The sequence below is a fragment of the Bufo bufo genome, chromosome 3 (assembly GCF_905171765.1).
Source record: "Bufo bufo chromosome 3, aBufBuf1.1, whole genome shotgun sequence".
NCBI lineage: Eukaryota > Metazoa > Chordata > Amphibia > Anura > Bufonidae > Bufo > Bufo bufo.
This window is the reverse complement of record NC_053391.1, coordinates 590966734-590985854: the sequence shown is the minus strand read 5'-3', so window position 1 is coordinate 590985854 and position 19121 is coordinate 590966734. Positions and strand designations below refer to the sequence as shown.

At 42.4% G+C, this 19121-nt stretch overlaps 1 protein-coding gene across 4 annotated transcripts in view; it reads right to left on the bottom strand.

Annotated features, from left to right (window-relative positions):
* PDE1B (phosphodiesterase 1B) overlaps positions 1-19121 on the bottom strand; it is a 382256-nt gene that overhangs the window by 72043 nt on the left and 291092 nt on the right. For all 4 annotated transcript variants that reach the window (XM_040425861.1, XM_040425860.1, XM_040425863.1 and 1 more), the window contains 3 exons: positions 11671-11784; positions 10333-10515; positions 6891-6957 (listed from right to left, as the gene is read on the bottom strand). In XM_040425861.1, coding sequence (XP_040281795.1) covers positions 6891-6957; positions 10333-10515; positions 11671-11784 — 364 coding nt within the window. The remainder of the gene's footprint in view (positions 1-6890; positions 6958-10332; positions 10516-11670; positions 11785-19121) is intronic.

Here is a 19121-nt window from a genome sequence, read left to right as displayed (position 1 = left end):
AACCCAGACTCATCCATCAGAAGGCCAGTTAGAGCAGTGTAATTTATCACTCCACAGAACACATGTCCACTGCTCCATAGTCCATAGCTGTGTACTTTACACGATTACACTTGATCCCTAGCATTGTGCTTGGTGATGTAAGGCTTGAATGCAGCTGTTTGGTCATGGATACCCATGCCATGAAGCTCCCGGAACACAATTTTCATGTTGATGCCAGAGGACGTTTGGAGTCAGCAGAAGTCAGTTATTGAGTCAGCAGAACATTGATGACTTTTGCACTATAAGCCTCTGCACTCGATGAGCCTGCTCTGTAACCTTATGTGGTTTCCACTTCGTGGCCGAGTTGCCGTGGTTCCTAAACGCTTCTACTTTGAAATAATTCCACTCATAGTTGATGGAGGAATATCTGTGATGGAAGAAATGTCATGACAAGGCTAGTTACAAATACAGTACCATGCTCCGACTGCATGGCTAGAGGCTGGACTTTATACACCTGTGGGACTGGATGAAACCCCTGATTTCAATGATTAAGACATGTGTCCCAGTAATTTTATCCATATAGTGTATTTCCTGGAAACACCCTTGTGCATGAATCCTTCTGTTCAGATTAAGATTTGTTAACTTTGGGTTTTAATTTGCATACTGCGATATTTTCATTGTAATTTAAATTATTAGAAATTTCAATTAAATGAGTGATGTAAATATTGAACTAATTTCACAATGATAAGTAGGTCTCTCAGACTCAACAAGCATGGCTGCCAGCCCTTCCCCCATCATTAAAGGGGTTGTCTCACTTCAGCAAATGGCATTTATAATGTAGAGAAAGTTAATACAAGGCACTTACTAATGTATTGTGATTGTCCATATTGTTTCCTTTGCTGGCTGGATTCATTTTTCCATCACATTACACAGTGCTTATTTTCAGGGGTTTTGAACACCCTGCAATCCAGCATCGGTGGCCGTATTTGCACACTATAGGAAAATGCATGTACCGTGGGAGTGCGCATAGTCCAGCACTTTTTTCTATAGTGTGCAAGCACGACCACTGCTGCTGGATTTCAGGTCGGTCATAACCATGGAATTGAGCAGTGTATATTGTGATGGAAAAATGAATCTAGCCAGCAATGGAAGCAATATGGACAATCACAATACATTAGTAAGTGCCTTGTATTAACTTTCTCTACATGATAAATGCCTTTTGTTTAAGTGGGACAACCCCTTTAAACATCCCACAAGGCTGTGCAATTATTCAATTGCCTACACTGACTGGGATCATGTCTGAGCAGAAGCTTGGTAGGCCAATTGCATTGCGAACAGAGCGTCTTCTGTGTTAATAATATATCCAAAATGGTGGCACCCACTTTTATCTATTAATTGAAGGAAAAATGTACATAGGCCTCATGCACACAACCGTATCAGTTTTTGCGGTACGCAAATTACAGATCCGCAAAACAGGGATACCAACCATTAGCATTCTGCACTTGTCCACATGTCCTCCCCTTTGTTAGAAATGCCTATTCTTGTCCGCAAAACGGACAAGAATAGGGCATGTTCTACTTTTTTGCGGAGCCGCGGAACGGACATATGGATGTGAACAGCACATGGTGTGCTTTCCGCATCTTTTGCGGCCCCATTGAAATGAATGGCTCTGCATCTGATCCGCAAAAAATGCGGATTGGATTCGGACTGAAGCTACGGTTGTGTTCGTGAGGCCTAATGATTGAGACACAAGGTGACAGGTTTTCTCTGAGGGTACTTTAAAACACTGGCAGCAAAGCTAATCTGGTAGAGAACAGCCTACCAGGATTCTCCAGATGCGGCATACTGGAAAGCGCTGCATGCCTGCTGGACCCCAAGCATGCAACAGTTTTTGTCCAGCCAAATCCCGGCATTTATCCCAGGGAGCAGTCGTATTCCTGCTGGATCCCAGTCAATGGGAACCGGTGGGATGTGGCACTATCCGGCTATATCAGATCCAAAGTACTCTGGCAGGCTGCCGGATAGCTTTACCGCTTGTCTGAAACTAGCCTAAGTCTCAATTTTTACATATTGACATTTCAAAATTTAAAGAGGTCATCCATACCAATAAAATGTTTTACAAACATTGTATACAGTCATAATAAAATAGTAATAATAGATAAAAATTGTATAAAAATTGAATGGGATTAATACTCCCCTTACCACGTCACCACCACTACCCTGGTTCCCAGCCAGTCTCTATTCTTCTGGCTCAACTGATAACGTGGAGTGTTGATGCGTGAACGCTGCAGCCAATCACCAGCTGTAGTGGTGATGAGGTTACCACTGCGACCAGTGATCGGAGCTTCAGTAGTCACATGTCGTGCTATAACCATAGCATACCTCCCAACTTTTTGGACGGTCAAAGAGGGACACTTATGGTTTATTGTGTGAAAGGTCCACTTTTCCTGCATATTTATATACTGTAATAGTGTTTTTTTTTTTTTTCACAATAGCGCAAAAATTATCTGAATATAAAGATTTCTAAAATCAAAATTACATCAAATAAGGAAATAATATGCAAGGTGGGCTTTAATATATAGATAGGGACCAGGGAAACACATTCTGGATCAATATTGTAAATGTAATAATGCAAATCTGTACATCAGACCTAAAAGAAGGACATTTAAGGAGCAAAGAGGGACAGAGGGACTTGAGTCAAAAGAGGGACTGTCCCTCCAAAAGAGGGACACTTGGGAGGTATGCAATAAGATCAGACACGGGCGGGGTGGACCAGGGAAGCATCTACATGGGAGCTACAGAGCATTAGAAAAGTGAGTATTACTCCTTTTGCATTTTTATATGATTATAAGCTGTTTTTAAAATAAAATAAAATATGGGGCTAATCTTTATGTAGTTTATGTTTCATGCCCAGACAATTAGGAGGAGATTTATCAATACTGGTGTAAAGGAAAACTGGTTTAGCTACCCATAGCAACCAATCAGATTCCACCTTTCATTTTTCAGAGCTCCTTTGGAAAATGAAAGCTGGAATGTGATTGGTTGCTGTGGGCGACTAAGCCAGTTCTACTCTACACCAGTTTCAATAAATGACCCCAGTGCTTCTACAAATTCTGTTGTTCCTGGAGAGAAGTGAATTGGGGGAGCTTGGATTAAAGCTACATAGTTGGGGCTAAGCTGTAAGGTCACATGAATGTCAGTGAAGTAGAGATACACCACAAACAGATTTGAAAAAGGAATCAACACAGATTTAATTTTCCCCTTGGATATGAATGGCAATTAATATAACACATTGGGGGACATCTAATCTATTTACACCACAAAAGTGGCCTGAATAGGTCTCAGATTTTGTCCCACAACATTTGTGCGGCAGAATGTGCGACATTTCCCCCTTCACACCACTTTTCAGAAGTGGCCAGAAAAGGGGGGGTGCCATGGGCAGGGAGCAGGGGGCACCGCAGGCCCGCCACATTTATCTTTCTTTACGCCAGTTTTTCTAAATCTACAACAGCTAGGAGGCTACCATAGATTTAACTTTGTCGCACGGCCGGAAGATGCGGCAAACATATGTGTGCGCCTCTGCATAAATCTGGCCCATCCACCAGCAGCACAGGGGGAAACGAGACGGGTGTACAATACGCCAGTCTTGTTAAATGTCCCCCACAGTTTTTTTTTAAAGGGGAATGCTCAGCTGTCTCGACATTTCTATTTTAGTAAATACCTGCATTTCCTATAAAATATTTTTTTATTTTATTTAGAGCACTGCATTATGCCTTTCCTTATTATTTCTCCTGGAAAAGTAAAGTGACAACCGGGTGTTACGTATCTTCCTGTTGTCAAAAGGATGTGAATGTCCAAACTCTGACACTGTCTGTTCAAACTGATACACCCCTTTCAGAGGGAATATTAACATCCAATTGTCAATTTCTTCATACATTTTCGGGAGGAATAGCAGAGGAAAAGTGGAACACAGAGTTCTAAGAAAAGATGGTACAGAATTGTTATTATATGGAGAATAGAAATCAGGATTGCTGACTGATCCTCTTTAAAGGATGTCACATGCTATATATGTCTAATAAGGGGGGGTATGGGCGCTGGGACTCCATCGTGCACATTAGTATAGTGTATGGTATATAAAGCTGCCAATTGCAAAACTTGTCTCTTTCTGTATTTCCCACATAACCAAGTCGAGTACAAAAATATTCAGCCTCTCATTCAGATGTAATCTGGGAGCACACTTGGCATATATTCATGGGAACACTGTAAAAATAGCAATCCACTAATATAATGTTATTACTGGAACTTTTACTTTTAAAAAGGAGCAATCTGATATTGCCCGGCAGACAATTATATATTCTCCATGCCACAGTATTTTCTGAATGCAGTTCCTATGGTCTGCTGAAAGGTTTACAATGCTGCTGACATGTGGAATTGCGTACATTAGGATTACAAGAATGACGTTATATCAGGAGTTTTGTATGTAAATCCCTAATATATGTTATAAAATAAGAATTTTTCACCTAGGGTTCGCTGCACCCCTGGAGATTCATGTTTAAGACTTCCCCAGAAAACAGCCAGAACTCTCACAATTAGGCCTCATGCACACGACCGTTGTGCAAAAACGCACCCAAAGCACGAAAGATAGTACAGATTTATGTGTGGTTTTGGTGTGGATTTCTGTGCGGATTTATGTGCATTTCTGCGCCATATCCAAACCAAAATCTGCAAAGTCTAACAGCGGTTTATGGTGCAGTATTTGATGCAGTTTTGCTGTACATTTCACCCTTCGATTGAAAAGAGTGAAATCCGCAGCAAAAAAACGCAAACGTCCGTTGTTCCGTTTTCCGTGATTTTCTGCGGACCCATTGACTCTCAATGGGTCCGTTGAAAACTCGGAAAATGCACCGTTTATCATCCGCGTCCGTGATCCGTGTTTGCTGTCCGTCAAAAAAATAGGACCTGTCCTATTTTTTTGACGGACAACGGTTCGCGGACCCATTCAACTCAATGGGTCCGTGAAAAAACACGGAGGCGCACAAGATTGTCATCCGCGTTATCCGTGTCCGTAGGCTACTTTCGCACAGACGGATCCGCAGATCCATCTGAAAACTCAGATCCGACAGTATATTCTAACACAGAGGCGTTCCCATAGTGATGGGGACGCTTAAAGTTAGAATATAATAAGAACTGTGGACATAACTTCCCCCTGCTGCCTGGCAGCACCCGATCTCTTACAGGGGGCTGTGATCCGCACAATTAACCCCTCAGGTGCCCCCCTCTCTCCCCAGTATTATATTCATTGTTGGCCAGTGCGGCCCCCCTCCCCAGTATTATATTCATTGGTGGCCAGTGCGGCCCCCCTCCCTCCCTCCCCAGTATTATATTCATTGGTGGCCAGTGCGGCCCCCCTCCCTCCCCAATATTATATTCATTGGTGGCCAGTGCGGCCTCCCCTCCCTCCCTCCCCAATATTATATTCATTGGTGGCCAGTGCGGCCTCCCCTCCCTCCCTCCCCAGTATTATATTCATTGGTGGCCAGTGCGGCCTCCCCTCTCCCCCCCTAATTAAAAACACCCCCCCCCCCATTATTGGTGGCAGCAGAGAGTTCCGATCGGAGTCCCAGTTTAATCGCTGGGGCTCCGATCGGTTACCATGGCAGCCAGGACGCTACTGCAGTCCTGGCTGCCATGGTTACTTAGCAATTTTAGAAGCATTATACTTACCTGCGATGTCTGTGACCGGCCGGGCGTTCCTCCTACTAGTAAGTGACAGGTCTGTGCTATAAGCAATGCACCGCACGTGGAAAAACTGCACATATTCCGCAATGTGTGCAGGTGTCCTTAGGCTACCTGCAGACTGTGCAGATTTGTATACAGAAAATCCACATGAAATCTGCACCAAAACCGCACATTAATCAGCATAATTTATTGTTGTTTTGGTGCAGTTTTTATGCATTTTTAGTTGAGGATTTGCAGTCTATGTAAAATAAAAACAAAAAAAACATTGAAATCTATGGGGAAAACCGCTCTACAGAAGGTGCAGAATCGCACAAACAATTGACATGCTGCAGATCTTAAAATCTGTACAGCAGGTAAATTTCCGCACGGAAGTAAAAAATCTAAGTGTACATGAGATTTGTCAAATCATATTCACTGTGTTAGTACTGTATTACGCTGCAGTTTTTCCGCATGAAAATCCACGCAGAAAAAAACACATATAATCTGCTGGTACCCTTACTGTAGGGACAGCATACTGATTTCAGCCACTTCATAGATGCTTGGCCAAAATATAGAAATATCTGCCCTTCTGTAAGGCTACTTTCACACTTGCGTTCAGAGCGGGTCTGTCTGGTGTCTGCACAGACGGATCCGCTCCTATAATGCAGACGTTTGGATCCGTTCAGTACGGATCCGTCTGCATTATAGTTTAAAAAAAATTCTAAGTGTGAAAGTAGTTCAGACGGATCCGTCCAGACTTTACATTGAAAGTCAATAGGGGACGGATTAGTTTGAAAATTGAGCCATATTGTGTCAACTTCAAACGGATCCGTCCCCATTGACTTACATTGTAAGTCTGGACGGATCCGTTTGGCTCCGCACGGCCAGGCGGACACCCGAACGCTGTCCGCTTGCTGAGCGGAGCGGAGGCTGAACGCTGCCAGACTGATGCATTCTGAGCGGATCCACTCAGAATGCATTGGGGCAGTACGGATGCGTTCGGGGCCGCTTGTGTGACCCTTCAAACGGAGCTCACAAGCGGAGCCCCGAATGCTAGTGTGAAAGTAGCCTAAGACAGAAATGGCAGTTGGGGTTGACCAAAAGTAGAAAAGATTCAGGGGTTCCCCTTTGGTTGGGTATCTCGTTAGTCGCGTTCTTCTGTGTACTTTTATACTGGATGAGGTGTACTTTACCTTTAAGCTGTTAACAATAGCTGCCGAGTAGTTTGGTCCGACGGCTGTGTATGTTCTCCGAAACATTCTGAACAAAGCAAAAACACATTTATTGAAAAGATATACGTATATGGATGTTAAATGCATGTGAGCACACTATGTACAACAGAATACTACACAACTAAGGCTATGTTCACATCTGGATCAAGGGTCCCATTCTTAGCTTCTGTTAGTTTCAACACTTCCCTCAAAATAACATACACCTTGATGGAACCCTGATGGACCAAGTCTGTGGGGCGCCACTGGCATCCGCCATGCACCGGATCCAGCGCAGTGCAGTGAGCTGACGCCAAGCTGCAGATGTGAACAGAGCCTAAACCTTCTGAAATGTAGAATATTTTTAATTTATAGTAACTGAGAGGGAGCATGCTCGACATCCAGACAGGGAAATGGGACCCCTGTTCATCTGATCAGTGGGGGTTCCTTCAATTGATTAGTTAGTTATCCCCTATCCTGTGGACAGTGGATAGCTTTAAAGTGAACATGTCACGGATAGTTTTTTCTGCACGTTAAATCCAGATGTGTTTTTATTTTCTGATTTTTTTATTCTATTTCCGGAAAATAAATATGCCTGAGCTGTTGTTAACAACATTTAGAGTTATGCTTTACAGCAGTCACCACGGACCATAGACACAATAGACTGGAGGGGACTCTCTAGCCATGCTCTGTGACCTGTGCAGAGGTCAGGAGGGAGTAGATAAGCTGTTATATCACCTATTGTGAATGGTGGATCCTGTGTAATCTATATCAGTACAGACCAGGAAGTGGTACCTACTGTTAGGCTTAGTTGCCAGTCCGAAAACTGCAGGATTCTAGAATTTCTTAAAATATTTGTGATATTTAAATGAAAAATAACATAACCAGAAAATCTTTACATGAAAACTTGATTTAAACAACAGATCATTTTCTGGTGATACATTCCCTTTAACACATGGCAAAACCCTTTTAAAGGATAACTCACTTTTTGTCACAACACCATACACTTATATATTCATTATTATATGCCAGGCTGATTTAATGTAACTCTTGACCAAATTAACTATAATATAAGAAAATATATAGAATTGGGATCACAGCATTGTTAATTGTGATGCGAAGAGTTCTCTCTCTCTCTCTTTATATATACTGAAAAACCTCTTTGATGCAACCACCCAATATTGTGCTAAAAAGTAGTATTCTATGGGGTTGTTTTCTCAAGGAACATTCCGATAATTTAGCTGGAACTGAAATCTGGTCTTTAAAATTAGGTGATCTTTTAGAGATGTATGACTGTAAGGTAGTCCCTCAAGATACAATATTTTCAGCATACAAATTTTTTTCCTGGTTGTTCATAAGTTGAAACCAGACTCAACATACAACACCTAAGACTCAGATCCAGGGACGTGCACACATAGGGCTCAAAGGGGGCTTGAGCCCCTGCCCCCTTCTGCCCTTTTAATGCCCTTTTTTTTTTCACTTGCGCAATTGCCGGGCGCCTGCGTGTGCCGGGCAGCAGTGTTCAGCGCTGCAGTGAGGGTCACTCAGTCAGTAGTAGTCACGTGGGGCGGCGCGCAGGGAGTCTGGAGCTGAGTTGACTGTGACTGCTCACTGGTCTGTGAGTGAGCTTGTGTCGTGCTCGTCTGTGAGTGCCACTACCACTGTTCCATCATGGAGGGGGTCGGGGGAGAAATGTACCGTGGGGGGTTGGGAAGATGTGCTGCTGCCAGGCCCATGGAGGGGGAGAAATGTGCCATGGAGGGGGGGGTAAGATGTGCTACTGCGCTGCCAGGCCCATGGAGGGGGAGAAATGTGCCATTGAGGGGAAGGGGGGTAAGATGTGCTGCTGCCAGGCCCATGGAGGGGGAGAAATGTGCTATTGGGGGGGGGAGTGCTGCCATGGAGGGGGGGGGAAGAAATGTGACACGAAGGGGGTGATGTAAAAAAGAGGGATTAATGTAACATGGAGGGGGAGAAATGTGACATGGATGGAGGGGGAGTAATGTGACATTAAGGCCGGGGGGCATCATTGGGGGCAATTTTTACTGGCACATTATTAGGTGGCACTATGGGGGCACTTCTTGCCGGCACATTATTGGTGGGCACTATAGGGGCATCTACTGAGGCCACAAAAAAGGGGCATGTTATATGGAGGGTTTTGTACAGTGGCATTTCATACTGGGACACATTATGGTGGGTACTATGGGGAAGGGGGGAGAGTAGTACTATGGGGTCATCTCCGGGGGGCACTAAGAAGGGGTATTTTATGCTTGCAAATTATAGGGGACACTGAGGGCATCCACTGGGGCACTATATAGGGGCATTTTATACTGGTACATTATGGGGGCACTAGGAGGAAGGGGGAAGAGGAGCACTATGGGGCATTTACTAGAGGCACTATACAGGGTTATTTAATACTGGCACATTATGGGGGCACTATGGAAACATTAGCTCAACTGGGGGCATTACAAGGGGGTATTTATTGCACTGTCTATTATAAGAAGAATTATTACTTCTGGGGGGGGGGGCATTATGGTGGGCTTTATTACTCCCACATAGTATGACCCCCTAGTAGCAGCACCAGCCTCTCCCTGCTCTGCTATCCCTCTGCCCCTTCCCCAAATCCTTATTATGAAATCTTTCTCATTAGGATAAAACACATCAGCTCCACCGAGTCCCCCAGCCAAAGTGGTGTCCGAGATCCCCAAGGGCCCAACCAAATAATTGTAAGTTTCATGTGAAATATGTTTGTTATACACAGCATACACTGTGCCACACAATATACAGTATACCTCTACACTGTGTAGCCTGTTCTATAAGCACCACATTATTTTCTGTCCGCCACCACAAAACAATATGGAAGTTTCCCCCCATGTGGCATCATGTATGGAGCAGACAGTGTTGTATCATGTATGTGGACTTCTAGAAAAGTAAGCTTCGTGGTACAAACAATTTTTTCAAATTATGACAAGTGCCCTTTTATTTTTACTTAAGCCCCTGCCCTTCAAAATGTCTGCACGTCCCTGCTCAGATCTAACCAAGCAACGTGGTAATTTGTCTGGTAAACACCTTGGCTATGTAGTAGAACCTCTTTTCAGTTAAGTGAGGTACTACATGTACTGTCCCCTGTACAGAGCCAGGATGAGCTCCTAATGTGGATGTCATCTGAGGACAGCTGAGGACAGACTTTTATCTGTCTTAGTTATCTGCTTATTTTTCTTAGATATTCATTTTCTTTTATCTCGGTATGACATTTGGGGCTTTAGAACCAATTACTGTTTTTCCATAGAGTTATGGACTCAGGTTACAGTGGCTTCAACAAACAACGGTTGTCCCTGAACCAATTAATTTGTAACTTGAGGGGCCACTGTATGTATTTTATTTTGCCAAACAACAAAGTTTTATTAAAGTTGCAAAGGTATAATACCGTTCTACGAAAATCCCAGCTTGTACAGCATGTACAATGCTACGGAATCTGGGCTTTTCCTCAGACCGTCGACCAGTTGCCCGTGTCTGCTGTGTGAATGTAGATGCCAACCAGTCTCTGACCTCAGAGGGAACACAATCTGAACGGATTTCCTTGAGCTCATCTTCTGTATCTAGAATTTGCCTGTAAATGAAGAATATAACACTTAATATCACAAAGGCAACAACAAATCAAATTCAAAGAATTTTTAATGTATTTTTGTGATAGCAATTTGTTAAAATAACTAGCAGAATTAAAAGAAACTGTGACTCTGATATTGTCCTACTTTCGTTCAACAGTATCAGCTTCTCTGAGGAAAGTCTAAGGCTGAAATTTAAGAGTTGTGCAACTTTTCTGCAAATCTATTTTTTTTGTCTATAAAAAATGTCAATTTTGCTTGACTTGTGATGTCATTTAACAGCATGGCATTACACAAAGCTGGCAGCTAAGGTGTCAGAGATGCATTACATTTCCCAAATTGTGTAGCTCAATGTATTTTTATAAAACCTGACCATTGTGACAGCTCCTACCAAGTTCCAAAAAAAGCAGAAGTTGCCAAATCGATACTTTGCTCCGTCTTAAGGAATGAATATTTTTTACAATCTAGAATTTTTCCACTCATTATGAGATATGTTATATTTTTCTCCACCAACGAAATTCAAATTTTTATTGTTGCACAATTACTATTAATGGTCTATGCCCTGGTAATATAAATTAGGATAAAACATGAAGGCCAGTTCAATGATCTGTTGATCTAATAATCTTGGATTCATTAGAATTTCTATTGTAAAACTATCCTCACAAGCTAAATGTAATGATTTGGGGAATACTATATCTCCTTACGGAGATGGCATGAGGAGGTATTCCAGGCAACAATCCATTGGAATTCTGGTGCTCCCTATAAGGAGATATAGTATTCCCAAATCCTAACCTAGGCCTCTCACCCAGTTATGCAAGTGCTCTGCTCTTAAGAGGGGCAATCACACTGATAACAGCTGTCTGCAGATGAGATTCTGGCTTAATTATTATCCAAGTCATGTCTTAAGGCCTGTTCAAAAAGTCAAACTCTGACTTATAGGATAGCTGCCTTACATCTGGTGGCATTAGAGGCAGAGCTCATTTGCATTCCCTCTAAGCTAAATGTAGAAACACTGGAAAACATTTATTGATGGCTGTCTTCCCCTTTACTGCTAGTGACTGACGTTGGAAGCAAACTGACCTACCATTCTTTATCGGAGACACCGTGTAGCCTACTCATTAAGCAGTGAAGTATGCAAGTGATTAATGGGAAAGTCTCACCTTGTCTCGTCAATATATACTGCTTCCAGCAATGAAGCTGTGTACTCCAAATTCTTCTTCAGTTCCACAATGTTGACCTCTCCATTCTCAAGTTGCTTCACCATGTACTTCAGGCTGTAGATAAAGAAGAGACACAGAAGGTAATTACAATGACTGAAAGCCTAATTGGTATATATGAGCGCAGGCAGTTTTCGTAATATGCATTTGACTTGCAAATCATTTGTCCATAGAGGACAAATACAAGACAATGTTCACCTTGTACAAATCTGTGTATGCACTCATCACATGAAATCTACTGCTTGTACTGAGATCAATTTACTCCACAGTGTTCTTAGTTGGATCACCACAAAAGAAGACACAGACAAAGACTGTCTACTAAGAGCATCTTTTCTTACAACTGTGCCATTACTCTAGTACCTGGAAATGTATAAATAGACAACTGGGTGTTATCATTGCCCTTGTCAAAAGGTATGTTGTACACACTTTGATACTAACAGCACTGATTGGACAGTGTCAGAGTGTGTAGGGACACATACTGTGTAAAGGGGTATTTCCATTTCAAGCAATGATTGGCATATTGCTAGGATATGTCATGAATGTCAGATAGGTGTGAGTTCCACCTCTGAGACCCCTACTATCTCCAGAACAAGGCCCCCCGAAGTGAAGGAAAGCACACCACACATGCATGGCCACCCTCCATTCACTGCTAAGGGAATTCCAAAAATAGCTGAGCACTGGCTCAGATAGGTGCCGGTCCTACCGTACCTCTGGAACCCATTCCTATCTCCAGAACGGAGCTCTCGAAGTGAAGGTGAGCACCAGCCCGACTATTTCCAGCAGTCCCATAGTGGTCAAAGGAGATGTGGCCGTGCATGTGCAGTGCGCACTCCATCCACTGCTACGCGACCTCCTAAAAAAATCAAGCTATTTTCTGAACTCCCATAGCAGTAAATGGAGAGCACACCATGCATGCATGGCCACCACTCCATTCACTGCTGTGGACTTGCTGGGAATAGCCGAGCCAGTGCTTACCTTCACTTCAGGAGTTCTGTTCTGGAGATAGGAATGGGGTCCAGAGGTGGGATCTGCACCTGTCTGACACTGATGGCTTATCCTAGCCATATACAGGAGAAATAACAGTAACAGCACAAAGGATAGTTCAAAGGAAAGATCATCTAGAATTGTTATTTTATGGGAAATGCAAGTACATATTTACTAAAAATAGGCATGTTGGAAGAGCTGACAGGTCCAATTAGGAGATTTTCAAAAACCCAACTTGTAAGAAGCATACTTTTATTCCAACATTTTGCTAAAGGTTTTATCACCCGCTCGATGTCAGGAAAATCCAGGATTCTGCTCTCAGTGTCAATCACCTTTACTGCACATTTAACGCTTCCAAGGCGCATTTTAGAGATTTATTTATTTATTTTGGGATCAATCTAATGGGGATTTAGGACATGATGAACTAAACCCTTTCTGCTGATCTCTTGACCTCGCCGCTGTTTTGAGCATTTAGAGCTCATCCTTCCTTTAGAGAAAACCAACACTTTGAATTTAATGATATTCTGTCAGCAAGAAACCGAGAAAGAAGAATTGCTCGGAAGACAATAAAATGGGAAGTCAACAGAACAAGGCTACTACATCAGGATGGGGGCTGTAATGGGTAAAATACTTCTACTCTCACAACTTGGGTTACGACAGAAACTCTGTGAAACCACCAGTTCTCCAGTTGTTGTTCTCCAGAAGTTGAAAATTCCTACAGTCATTGTCTGAATATGACGTTGAAGCATTGCTTCTTGGTGCAGCACAGAAGCACCATAAGGTTGTAGTACAAAGCCAAAAAGACTCCTTGTGTCACTATTCGCCTCCCACACACGGCTCTTTGGTTTACATGAGGCTTTCTATAGTACAGAACCGCCTACTACAGATCTTTACAATTAAAATTAGACAGGGATTTTTATAAACCACTATAGACCTGTGCTATAAAACATATCCTACATTTTTCAAAACAGCACTTCGGTCTAAACACTTTTGTAATTGGATGTAATTAGAGAGCTATTCAATAAAATATATCTGTATAGCACCACCTGCTGTTCTTTTCCTTATTGCTTGTCCACCTCACTGAGGTGGTCGCACGCGCTCAGTTTAAATCCTCAACAGCCACCAGTCACATGTTCCATTAAAAGCTGTGTCAGTTACAGGGAAAGAGCTACAGCAGAAAGGACACACCGCCTGATAAATCCCCTGAGCTGCCAGCCTGAAAAGAATCTAGCAGAGCAATTGAAGAAATGAATGGGGAGATCTCAGGTTCCATGGCTGGTTTTAGCTTTGTTAGAAAGGGATTGTCATCTGATTAAAAAAAATCTTTTTACGTCAATCAAGGCATAATCCCTTTAGGGAGAGTTATTTAAAAACCACTAAATTTGCCTTTAGCTATAGTAAGGATGAATCTCCAAAAATAAGCACAACTGGGTAAGGGCTAATTATTTCCTTGGCGTTGTGCACGAAAGAGTAATAATGTTCCATCCTTCCTATATCCTCCGTAGACGGCTAGTTATTGAGATGGGAATCTACCAGTTCTTCGTCATTAAAATTAATTACAGATTCTGCAACTTACTGTACGGCGATTCTCTGGATTCAAATACTTAATCTCCCTTATGTCCCTTTAAGCATTTTACCATTAGAAAAAAAAAAAAAAATTCTACTTTACCTGAGTTTATTTTCCAACCTCAGGCAGCCTGGGGCATAAAAAAGACCAGTGAAGGAGAAAATGAAATGCGAAAATAAACTCTCCAGAGGGGAAGAGGCCTGAAATTTAATTCATTTTGCTGTGAAAGGAGTTGGGATGACATCATTGGAAAAAAAATAAGATGAAAAAACTCTATTTATCTCAGTCATATTGTGAAAATAGGAGGCGAATAAAAAAAACCCCCACAATAATTCTGTCACATAGAAAGAACTGCTAAGAGAAAGACAATCGGTTATGCAAAATATTGAGCCACATAGAGACTTTATATATATATATTTTTTTATTTGTAGGTTTATACCGAGCTGTTCAAGAGAATGTCTTATTTTGGCTGACATATTACTTCCGTATCCAGAGAGTCCCAAAATCATACACTCTATCATATTCCTTTAAAAAAGTTGTCCAATGAAGACATCCCGGTCCTCTTAGGACATATGATATCACAAAGGGAGGTCCTCCGAATGGGGCCCCACTCTATGAGCCAGAACAGAGTAAGCTGTTTTGTAAAGCTGTCCACACATATTAGATAATAGTTGGCTTAACCTATTTTGTGCATGACCGGCCGACCATCTGGGGTATGATGGAGTCTCAACTTTTCTCCCAATGTCAGGTGTTGGGGAAAAAAGGATTGGACAGTTGGATTTCAACATGCATGACCCTTTGGTTCTTAAAGAGTAACTGTCGTGGTGGTTTAGTTTAGGGAAAGAGATGTCATTTTTGTAAATTTTTGGAATGTACTTTATTAGGGAAAGATGTTTTATTCTACTAGAAAACAGGGTATAAAGAGTTCCATTAAAACACTGTATCCCCAAATGTTTGCATTGTTCTAATCCTAATTTACAACATTAACTTTGAGTTGTATATGACTACAAAAAAGTCGCAAAGGGGCACTGTCTGGATTAAAAATATCCAACCATTTTTGTACATAGCTCTAACGAAGATTTATGTGTCTCCATGGTTACCTGCTCTAGACATATCCTGTGTGTAGCCCACTTCTGCAGCTGTGTGTTATTATTGTTATTACTGTCATTTTCCCCTCTGGCAGTAAAAGAGGACACAGATGAAAGGTCAAAACGTGCAATTACAGGATCAGACTGCACAGTGGGTCTGTTTGTAGTCTGTAGCCATGGAGACACATAGGTCTATTAAGAAGCTGTAGGCACCAAAAGTTAGGATATTTTTATTAAGATGATTCATTTTTTCAAAATGCATTGAAAAAATTAACAAAAATGGTTACAAGAGTTCACAAAGGCCAGGTGTTTCATAACAAAGAGTATAAGGATGGGCTCACACATAGCAGTAGAGGTGAGGTTAAAATTGTATCGGAAATGAAAGTTTTGATACAGTTCTTAACACGGTTGAGGTGAAATACATTTGTTTAGCAAGTTTTAGGCTACTTTCACACTAGCGTTTTAGTTTTCCGGTATTGAGATCCGTCACAGGGGCTTGACAACGGAAAAAACGCTTCAGTTTAGTCTCCATTCATTGTCAATGGGGACAGAACTGAACTGAACAGAACGGAGTGCTCCAAAATGCATTCTGTTCCGTTTAGTTGCTTTCCCATACCGGAGAGAAAACCGCAACATGTTGTAGTTTGCTTTCTGTCCTGGGATGTGGAGCAAGACGGATCCAGCATGACCCCCAATGCAAGTCAATGGGGACGGATCCGTTTTCTCTGACACAATCTGCCACAAAATAAAATGGATCCGTCCTCCATTAACTTTCAAAGGGCTTCATGAAGGATCCGTCTTGGCTATGTTAAAGATAATACAACCGGATCCGTTCATAATGGATGCAGACGGTTGTATTATCAGTAACGGAAGCGTTTTTGCTGATCCCTGCCGGATCCAGTAAAAACACTAGTGTGAAAGTAGCCTTACCTGTAAAAACTGCATCAGAACTGCATCATAGTTTTAACTGCAACTCAAGCGCTACTTGTGACCGTACCCTAACAGAACTATAACTGCTCATTTAAGAACTATTTTACCTAGAATACATGTTGATTTAAAGGGGTTATGTCATGACTAATGTCAAATATGAAAATGAGACATCTTATAGCACCTTTCTAACACAGCTAGAACCAGCCCTGTACCTCACATGGATCCAGAGATCTCTCCATTGCTCTGCTAGAATATCTTCAATCTGGCAGCTCTGGGGTGTGTCCTTTCTGCTTGAGCTCTCTCCCTGTAACTGCCACAGCTTCTAACAATATATAACTGGTGGCAGTTGAAAATTTAAACTGAGCACATTTGACCAGCTGAGTGAGACTGACAAAAAAATAAGGAAAAGAACAAGCACCAGGTGGCGCCATACAGATACATTTTATTGAATAGTTAAGTGGCTAAACAAAATTTTTAGTTACATGCAATTACAAAAGTATTCAGATCCAGGTGCTGGTTCGAAAAATATAGAATATACTTTGTAACACAACCCCTTTAAGTGCAACAAAGCATAAACATTTCACTGAAACAGGTTGTCTACTTTGGATGCTCCTAGTCCCTCTACTTCCTGGTCTCTCTTAAGACTGAAATATGACAGCTCAGTCACCAAGGCAGCCAGTGATCGGCTGAGCATTCATGTATCTAGAGATGGCCTTGCAGTTTGCCCGACAGTCGTTTCGCAGAAAACTTTGCGTGTTAGCGATTCGCCGAACATGCGAACATATAGAGAAATTCACGCCCGCCATATTCTTTTACATTGTGAAGAACTTTGACCTATGACACATCCATCAGGTGGTACAGGACAGCCAATTGAGACGTTTCAGCACATGGACATACCCCCTACCTTATAAATAAACCTGATCTGGCCGCCATTTTACATTCAGTGTTTTGCCAGTGTAGGGAGAGGTTGCTGTGTGGAGCAGGGACAGGCTGTTAGGGACACCAAACGTTAGCTAATAGGGCCACAAAAGTCCTTTTAAGGACTGGTATAGGTGTGCTATTGATAGGTGTGATACACAGAGGGGTGCGATATACTTATAATATACTTTTATAATGAGTCAAAAACACATAGATCTATATAGTGATCACCTGGAAGTCAGGGGGCTAGGGGCTTACTAGGCCCATTTTTATATAGGGTAAGGTTCCGGACGGGGTCGCTCTTATCAGGGCGGGTGGTCTGTGGTTAGGCTATCAGGGCCAGAATAGCACCCCCCTGTAGGGCAATATCAGGGACAGTTCTTTGCCCACCCTGTCCTTCAATACCACATCATCATCTAGCCCAGGGATAGATGTTTTTTGCTTTCCCTCCGGGATTCATCGATGTGCACCGGAACCCCCCGGATTGTGGTAGGACATATGGCTTCTGATTTGGTGCCACCGAGCACCTGATTTAGTGCCGCCGAGCACTTGTTATTGCCTACCACATCTATGCTTTTTGCTTAACTTTAATAATTTAATTTATTTTCATTTTGAGGGATATCTTTTCCATTCACATGTCCGCAAAATTGGTCTGCAATTTTGCGGAACGGGTGCCGACCCATTCATTTTCAATGGGGCCGGAATGTGCTGTCCGCATCCGCATTTGCGGATCCACATTTCTGCATCTGTGGTTCCGTTTCCGCAAAATAATAGAACATGTCCTATTCTTGTCCGCAATTGCAGACAAGAATAGGCATTTTCTATTATAGTGCCGGCGATGTGCGGTCCACAAATTGCGGAATGCACATTGCCGGCGTCCGTGTTTTGCGGATCCGCAAAACACTTACGGACGTGTGAATGGACCCTCATAGTAACATTATTAAAGGCTACGTTTTATCTTTATGTATATTCTAAAGGATTGCCTTCCTTGTACAATGTTATAATATACTTTCTATGTTAGAAAGTATATTATAGTGCATTTGTATTGTGCGGCAGTTGTGTGCGGTTCTGCTGCGATACTGCAGGTATATAGAGGGACAAGCGTTATTGGAACAAATCATTTCTACTGGTGTGATATACCAGTCGCCCCCCAAAAAACTGATTGAAGCGGGGTGTTATATACCAATATACTTTCTTTATAGTGCATTTGGGTACTGTATAGTGCATTTGCGCATGCGCGTACGCGAAAATTATATTGCCGATATTCTGCATTGAAAAAAATAAATTATGGAGATCGCAAATTCGAATAATACATCTGGTATGTCACTGACCATGTTGTGGGACTATTTGTGCACTTCTAGTAATTATTTCTTGGCTGCAGATATGAGCTGAAGGTTTTTCAGGTTCGCCTGCCATTAAAATGAATGGGACCCGCCGCAAACTTGCAGTTCGCGAACATTTGATCGCCTTCGCGCGATCGCGAACCGTCCTGGCAGATGTTCGTCCATCACTACATGTATCCTGTGTCAAGATGGGCCAAGAAGTAGAGACTTTCATGGGACCCAGGAAGGCGCTGGAACAGGGTGACCGTTAAAGGGAATCTGTCAGCAGTTTCTAACAGGTTCTAACAGCTCTGGCGCATGCCAAGGAGTTCTTATATTCATGAGCTCACGGCTTTCTCCGCCCCCTGGCACTGATTGCCAGTTCTTGGTCCAACTGAATTAGCAGCAGGTGGGCGGAGAATACCAGGAGCTTATGAATATTCAGGACTCATCATTATGCACTGGAGCTGTTCAATGAAAGAGTTTGGCAAAAGGGTTGGGTCAATTAAAGTAAGTGACCCCTCATTGTACTAAGGGGATGCCTGCAGTTAGGACACCATAAAACTGGTAACAGGTTCCCTTTAA